This window comes from Halichondria panicea, chromosome 6, assembly GCF_963675165.1.
Source record: "Halichondria panicea chromosome 6, odHalPani1.1, whole genome shotgun sequence".
Taxonomy (NCBI): domain Eukaryota; kingdom Metazoa; phylum Porifera; class Demospongiae; order Suberitida; family Halichondriidae; genus Halichondria; species Halichondria panicea.
The window spans coordinates 5,164,646-5,173,342 of NC_087382.1; the positions used below are offsets into that span (position 1 = coordinate 5,164,646).

The window sequence follows — 8,697 nt, forward strand, 5'->3', positions numbered from 1 at the left end:
AAATAGGTTAGTGCAATTTGTCATGCGTGCGAAGGTTGCATAAGCAACAGTATCTGTTCATTATTTATACTGCTGTATAGTAAACCTCACATTAATTTTAGAGTATATTTGAGAACTAAGTGAGCATTCTAGATAACTTTTTGCTTTAATTTGTTGGGAGAACTAAGTGGAACATTCATGAGTACCATCCAATTGACATTCTACTGGGGAAGTGTGAGATGGCTGATCGTGGGCGTGCACGTCCTGTGCGGTTAACATTTTGCTCGCTTTTATTAGACAACGAAGCTTTAACACCGAAAGCTGCCACTATTAAAAGTACTAACTTGTTGTGTGGAGGCTGTAAACGCAGTGCTAGAACATCCAGGTAAGCAGACCTAGTTACAAGCTTGTTCATCAAAATCTGCCACTATTTAAATCAAGATATTGTTGTGTGAAGGCTATCCATGCTGTAAACGCAGTGCTGTGGCATCCAGGTGAGTAGAAAAGCCGATCACAAACAAACAAACAAACCAACAGAGACTACTATACCCGTGGCCGCCCATGCGCGCCTCGGGTAAAAACTATAACCCGTGGCCGCCCACGCGCCTCGGGTTAATAATTATAGTACTATTGTACTATAATACCGTATGTAGAGGGTTAATATTTAATTATTATGTAATTATTGCCCATTCTGGCAATTAAGGATCTGGTGTAAATTAACTACATGTACATGTATTAGATTTTATAAGGTTTTGCGATTTTATTGTTGCATGCAAAGTGATTAAATTAAGTTCGCATATATTGGATGATCGCAAAAGTATATAAATACTGTACATGCATATGTGACTTATTGAGCTCTTTAGCAGTGAATCAGCCGGCATAAAAATTATAAGGTGATATTAATACATGAATCAGAGGACAGCCATATGCATGCATCCCTTGGGACCATGCAGCTTGGCCGGAATAGCGAGGTGGCTGCATCTCAGGAAATAGCCGCGGCTTAAAAACGACCTTACCTAGAATCTAATGACTACTTTTGCGGTTCTTGTCTCGAGGATAATGAATCATTCTGTTCTCTATTTAAGTGTAATTCAATTTTATTTGCTAAACCACACCCAAAACGTCATATCCGGCCGTAATATACGTATAAAATTACATTGAAAACCTTGTTTGTATGGAACGCCGTTTGCGACAAAATTCAGGCAAAATTTGATAGGCGTGTGCATCCAATATAAAATCGATTTTTGAAGATCGATTTTTAATAATAAATTTTTTACTGTTGATTTTCGATTTACACGTGAACGATCTTTGACAATCGATCTGATAATCGATTCGATTTTTGATAATCGATTTTTGATAATCGATTATTGAAATTCGATTTTTGATAATCGATTATTGAAATTCAATAATCATAATAGATTTTTGAAAATCGATTACAAAAATCACAATTGATTGATACTAGCCTCGAATCCAGGCCGATTAAAATGGATTCAAGGCTACAGTTAGGCCGCCCTTGAAACTCAGAACATGCACAAACCCCTTCTCCGCGGCCTGGAATCAAAGCTTGGCTTGGTTAGCTATCTCACATGATAGACTATAACGCAAAAGCGAAACATTATTGTTTTTTGGAACCATTAAAAAGGAGGGCCGTAAGTCACAGTAAAAATCATTAATTTTAGTTGGTGCTATCTTATTTAGTTCCTTCGTGCACCCATTTTTGTATGCTTTCTCGCCAGTATACTGTTTTATTTGGCCATGTTGTGTGTGCTTAGAGAGCTGAGAAAGAGTTTGGTGATTCCAGATAGAATAGAAGTCATAAATAGTGGCTTCTTCAATGCAAAATGTCTCTAAAGATAGTATCACGTGATACAGCTTTAGACAGGGGGCCCCCCCAGCCCCCTTCAGAGCAGTTCTAAAATCGATTATCAAAAATCGAATTTCAATAATCGATTATCAAAAATCGATTATCAAAAATCGATTATCAAAAATCGAATTCTGATTATCAAAAATCAAAAATCGATTATCAGATCGATTGTCAAAGATCGTTACAGTGTAAATCGAAAATCAACTGTAAAAAATCGATTATTAAAAATCGATCTTCAAAAATCGATTTTATATTGGATGCACACGCCTATCACATTCTGCCTGAATTTTGTCGCAAACGGCGTTCCATACGTTTGGGACAGACAGCACTGGCCGGTAAACGGAATAGCGAGTGGCCGTACTTCAGGGTGAGTTTTGTGTAGTAAACATATAGCTAGCATTCCGTGTCAAGCCAAATGGCCGGTATATCGAGGTGGCCGTACTTCAGAGAGCCGGAATAGCGAGAGTCTACTGTATAATTATGCTTAATTTTGGAGAACTTTATAATTGTATTCCGATCGATCATCTACTTAGTTTACAATGTAGCTATAGCTCTATAGCTTTCTCTAATCATTATGCGTTACAATAATTATTATATAGTCCAATAATTATAGTCTCGTAGGCCGTACAATGATTCTTGATATCCTTTATGAGGGCCTGATTGTACAATGAACATGCAGTACATGCAGGCAGTGTAGCTTGTAAACTTTAACAATGGCGGACGATTGTAAACGACGCCCCTTTTGAATGCTTGCGATACATACATTTTGTGTGGAAATTCTTAAAATTCCAGAACTCGACACGAAAACTTGGCTATATTAATCACCATACGTACGTAGTATCAGTTTTTGAAGTATCGCCCGCGAGACTATATATAATATTGATTATGGGGTACCATGGGAACGATAGAATGCTCACATTTTGAGCTATAATTATACCGTATAGCGTGCTATAATTATTTCGAGGGTATGAAGTTCGCGGGGTTTTCGCTGATCCAGCAATGGACTAGCATTTACCGCGAACATTTATATCCACGAATTAATATTGAACATGCAGCATGCATGCAGAAAGGCTGCTATTCAGCGAAAATTAAATCTGCGATAACATTTCTAACGGTCATTCCACAAACTTTTTATCGGTATACCATCGAAATATACCCGATACATAATTATAATGATAAAAAATTATACTAACTCTCATTATAATAATATGTACAAAACATCAATCCTCCAAATAAATAATTCTTCAATTTACAGTGTTATATTTTTGAATTCAACCACTGTATGTGTTACTCTGACCTTCGATCGAAATTCAGAAGAAGGGCCTATTATGTAGTCACCTTCAACCACTGGGGAAAGGTCATCAATGTACGACAGTCTCAGCTGAGCAGATGTCATGGTTTTTCCGTCTCCATCGACATAAGAGTGGTACTCGGAACTTGCTGGTAGGTCGAGAGCATTGGCATTGATCGTTTCATGGGATTTGTTCGTTTCTTGTCCATTCAAATTTTGAGATTGCCTTTTGTCACGAGCTACATTTCTCACGGAATGTGATAGCTTCTGGAAGATACCGGTTTTCTTGAGAATAAACTCGTAAACATGGTAGCCAATAACAAACACGAGAAAGAGAACGAATGTGATGCCCACAGAAATATTAGATAAGGCATAACCAGTGCTATTCACAGTTTTGATGTTAGTGTACAAAGTGCCAAATGCTAGGAAAATTAGATTGAGTAGAAACAATGTTTCAGCAAACTCATTCCACCATTTTTTGTACACTCTTATCCGCATTGCTTTGAATACAATAATTCCCACTGGCAAGCAGCCAGCTGATATAACAGGTAGGTATGGGTTTGGTGAGAATGAAGTCACTAGATTGTGGATAATCAGAGCTAAGAGGAGCAATCCCACCCAGTAGCGATGCTTGGGAGTAAATGGAGCGTGGTATGCGTCCATGAAGCCAATGTACTTTGTGTTTTTGGTCCATTTCATGAGCTTCCGTTCAGAACAGAGAGGAAACCATTGTCCAAAGAACAGCAGTACAGTAAACAATCCACCAGCAGCAAGGATTATGATAGCAGCAACAAACTGAGGAATGTGTTCACGACTGAAGTAGCGCACGTTACCATTATAGGACCAAACCATTCCATGGGAAGAGTCTAAAACTGTGGACTGCAATGCAGCAATGATAAACCGTAAAAGTTTGGAATAAGAGAGTAGGATGAGTGTGCCTAAAGCAGCAACTGGGTTCCTGTTGGAGAGGAGCTTTGAAAATGAGTCAAAGTACTTGCTCAAAATGATTATTAAAAAGATCAGAAGAAACAAGTAAGCTGGGAAGACAAGTTGAAAAAGAACTTTCGCTTGAGAGTTCATTCCATCGTAAAAGCATGTCTCAATTCCCAAGTCAAGATTGATCCAATGTATGAAAACTTTCAAAAACTTTGAGGTGTCGCGTGGTAGAAACAATGCTCTATTTGCTGCAACTATATTCGCGTAAAAAACGAGTCCATGTATTGTCCCAGTAGCTATGGTGATATTAAGCAGGAGAATGAATGCAACCAGTGCTACACCTAATACAGCAAAAGGAATTAACAAGGAGAGGAAGAGATTTGAGCATTCCAAACATTTTGACGTACCTAAAACAAGACTGAGTCCCTCTTCACATTCTCCACACAAGACACCACTTCGATTGTAGTCACACTGTCTGTCTATCTCATTTTGATTGCCAAGAACAACATCGAATGGTTTCTCAACACAATAATCAAATGGACAGTCGCTAACTATGTAGCTTGTCATATTGAGTGTTGTGCTAATATCAACTCCTATCCATATGTTAGTTTCAAGTCGAACTGTTTCTTGATCATGAGAACATTCGGAGATTTGATGTTGTTGTAAATCTGGATCACAGTCACAAATGCATTCGATTGTATCATTGGTTTGTTGGAATCCAACAGGACAAGTACAAGGAAGAAATGTAATACTTATACTCTGTGTTGATTTTCCAAGATTAGCACAGGGACCATCAGCATAGAGTTCCACTTGAGCAGCGCTGTCTTGTGAGAATACATTGTACTCTATTTCTGTGCACTGATTGCCAACTCTTTGTTCTGTCTGTCCTTCTTTGAGACGACCAACACCACTTTTAGAGATAACAGAGCTTCGAATTGTAGCATTAACTGGATTACCAACTTGATCAACAGCCATAACATTAATTTTTAGCACACCTCCTCTGATAATCACACTACTTTTCTCGGATCCATTACATAAACTTACTTCAACCGGGTCTGAAGCAACTGATAAATTACTCGAAAAATTGACAGTGTTTCTAAAGTATTCCAATCCATTTGAAGCTGTATAGAATTCTGCGAAAGGGTTGAGTGTGCACCTATCCAGAAGACCTCCATACACATTTGATCCAAACTTGGCTGTATTATTTGTGAGGAATGTGTTTACAAAAACTGTGCCATTATAAGGAGTCAAGTCATACAAATTGAGAGTTTGAATGAAGCATTCGGAGAAAACACTCTGAGCCAATTCGTTGGTGATCCCACCTCTACAAGTACCACCGATTTCTGTACTATCATCAACGTATATACCTCCACCATGTCCGGAATGAGCTGTATTATTTCCCATGTGTAGCATTACATATATTCCACTAGTCGTGTCTTCATTCCATTGCTTGAATATTTGTACTTTGGAACTTTGCTGTAAGTAAATTCCCCCGCCATTAGACATCGCATTGTTCCTATCCACGTATAAGAAGAAATGAAGAATTGTGACGGTTGATGCAATAGCGAAGATACCCCCACCGTTACGATAAGCTGTGTTACTTGTGATCATACTTGTTCTAGTCTCATCTAGACCTGATTCGAATTTAATACTGCTTAGGTAAGCGAAAATACCTCCACCATTACTCGCAGTATTGAAAGATATTTGAACTGGATAATGAACAAATAACGTGGTTTCTCTCAGAAATATTCCTCCTCCAAAATTAGCTTTGTTGTTGACAATTAAAACTTTTCCAATTTCAGCGTTAAAATAGATTTGGCTCTGTACAGCAAAGATGGCTCCACCAAGATTGCCGTGATTATTATTGAGTTTTGTTGGTCCATCAAATCTAACTACACAGTTAAGAGCATATATGGAGCTGTTGCTGTTGTCGCTGATAACATTGGTATCTCGGAATGTCAAAACAGATTGCTGAATGAATAAAGCACCAGCTTTCGCTACGTTATTTGTGATGACAGTATCACTGATAGACACACTCGAATAGGAGTACATAGCTGCACCATAATTACCACGATTTCCTGTTAGTTCACTTTCAAATATGTTAAGGGTACCCAACTCTATGTTTATACCGCCACCCCAATCGGCTTTATTGCCATTTATGACTGTTTTCACGATGTAGGCATTGCAGGCATAATAATAAACACCACCACCCCATCTGTGTGCACTGTTGTTTGTTATGTTGCATTTGAAAATCGAGAATATTTTGCCGTTACTCTCATCAGCGTAGATTGCTCCTCCTATATATTTCGCACTGTTACTTGTTAGTTCACTATCAGCGATGTATATGTTACTAGAATGAGAATAAATTCCTCCACCATATTCGGAAGCACTGTTGTTTTCGAATAAACTGTTTGATATTGACATATTCGATTGATCAAAGATGAGTATCATTCCTCCCTGCGTGGCTCTGTTGTTGGTCAGTTCACTATCAGCAATATATATATCACTAAAACGAGCATAAATTCCTCCACCAGATTTTGTACCATTGTTGTTTTTGAATGAACTGTTTGAAACTGACACATTAGATTGATCAAAGATAGATAACGCTCCGCCCCACATTGCACGGTTACTCGTTAGTTCACTATCAGTTATGTATGCGTCACTAGAATGAACATAAATAGCTCCACCATTTTTAGAAGCACTGTTGCGGTCAAACACACTGTTTGAAATAGATATAGTAGATTGAGGAAGGGCACAAATTGCTCCACCATAACTTGCATTGTTTCTCAAAAATGTACATTTCGATATGACAATGTTTGTTGAATCCACTTTGATTGATCCACCGCATCTTTGTACAGCAACATCATGTCTGTTTCTTTTGAACACACTATTTGTGATTCTTACTGCATTTCCAGACTGTACATACAAAGCTCTAGCAAGATTGTTTTTGAACGAAACACGATCAATTGAAGTGTTTTGTGTGTTTCTGATATAGAGTAAAGCAGGACTGCTATCAGAAAATCTCGAGAAATAGCACTCCGAAATTGAAAAGTTTGCCACATCATTAATAGTCAGTTTTTCTTGCGAAGTAGTTCCAATTTCAGATGTAAAATTTAAATTTTGAATGTTCAATCGACCGATACTAGTAAATTGGATACTACTGTTTCCCTTAAATAGTATCACTGAATTATCCTCTCCAATCAACTGCACAAATGTGAAATTTCGTACTGTAAAAAAACGACTAAGAGGATGAATCCCTGGTAGAAAAATCAAAGTCATACTGCCTCCGCTAGAAAATTGGTTTCGTTGAATAAGTAGCTCGAGCGAAAATGTGTTGTTACTAGAGCCATTAAATGTACGGGTGGAAATTTCTGGCGCTATGTAGTAAGTTTCCGAAATCACCAATCTCAAACCAGAGAGAATCAGAGTAACAATCAGTAGTTGAGGAATGAGGTGCATCATGTGACCAGACTGCCACTGAGGACGTACGTATGTCCACTCTTGAAAGATGAGATGAGTCGCTCTGCTCTGTAAAAGAGTATAAATTATTATCACAGTCGTGAATCAGTTTGCCAAGGAGATAACTATAGCTCCATAAACTGTAGCAACACTATAGCTGGATTGATTGTACACAATCCTGTATGTATAATAATAATGTAACATTATTGAGGTTGAAAACTTACAACTTTGTATTTAGGTACCTTGACACTGTGAATAGATTTCAAAAAAAGGATTGTATATCATCTATATAGCTCTCAGACTGATTCTATATATCTTTCTTTCTTATTAATGTAGTCTATAGATGCTCCGACTGCATGGTGTTGGTCAATTTCAGGGAATGTGCATGCTTAAGTAAAGCCTACTAAGCTTTGACTGATACCTTCTAAGTGAGGAAGTGTTGTCTATGGTATTGCCAACGCTGTTGATGTTATGAAGATTATCAAGTGGTTGAGGGCGATAGGTGGGTGGTTATTGGATTAGGGTTACTGGAGATCAGTCATCATCTGAGTCATCATGGTTAGATCTAAAGCTTAAATGTATGTTAGCATGCATCTATAGAATTGTCAGTTACTTTCGATACATGAACCCGAGTACTGCCGTTATAAATTATTATAGTACAAATTTTCCATCGAGTCTTCTCATGGGTGTGCCTGTATATTCTACAAATTATTGACCCTCACCCACACACTTAGAAATCTAATGTGGTTAACCCACCTTATATGTAAACATATACTGTTGAACGGATGTGTTGTATGCATCAGTGGGTGCATGGATAAACAAGTCGATAATTAAATCTATACTTCCCATGCATGTTGTTGTACTAGCTATACTTGTAGAATATACTTTTGCATGTCTAATTCAATGCTTGCTTTGACTGGTATACAGTAGGATAATTATAACAAAGCATCTTCTCACTTGATTAATTGTTAATTGTTGTAGATTCTACAACTTGTTTTCCCAACAGTGGCTTGTCAAACACATTCTATTGTCCATTAGGTGGGTAGTGACAGAGTAACTAGATTTTCTCCAAGTATAGGGGATTTCAGGCATACCAAGTTGAAGTGCAGTCAACCATGACCACTAATTGCATTAGTGAAGTAAAACATATACATGTATGGTAATCATG

The 8,697-nt window shown here is 37.8% G+C and overlaps 1 protein-coding gene across 2 annotated transcripts; it reads right to left on the reverse strand.

The window, feature by feature from the left end:
* Window positions 1-2,948: 2,948 nt before the first annotated feature.
* On the reverse strand, window positions 2,949-7,923 carry LOC135337933 (uncharacterized). 2 transcript variants are annotated; one of them, XM_064533952.1, is made up of 2 exons: window positions 7,754-7,923; window positions 2,949-7,598 (listed from the first exon to the last, which is right to left on the reverse strand). In XM_064533952.1, the coding sequence occupies exon 2, from the start codon at window positions 7,530-7,532 to the stop codon at window positions 3,093-3,095; it is 4,440 nt and encodes a 1,479-aa protein (XP_064390022.1). In that variant the 5' UTR covers window positions 7,533-7,598; window positions 7,754-7,923; the 3' UTR covers window positions 2,949-3,092. The 2 variants fall into 2 exon arrangements, with proteins under 2 accessions (XP_064390022.1, XP_064390023.1); XM_064533953.1 differs by having other exon boundaries at window positions 7,772-7,916.
* Window positions 7,924-8,697: the final 774 nt, after the last annotated feature.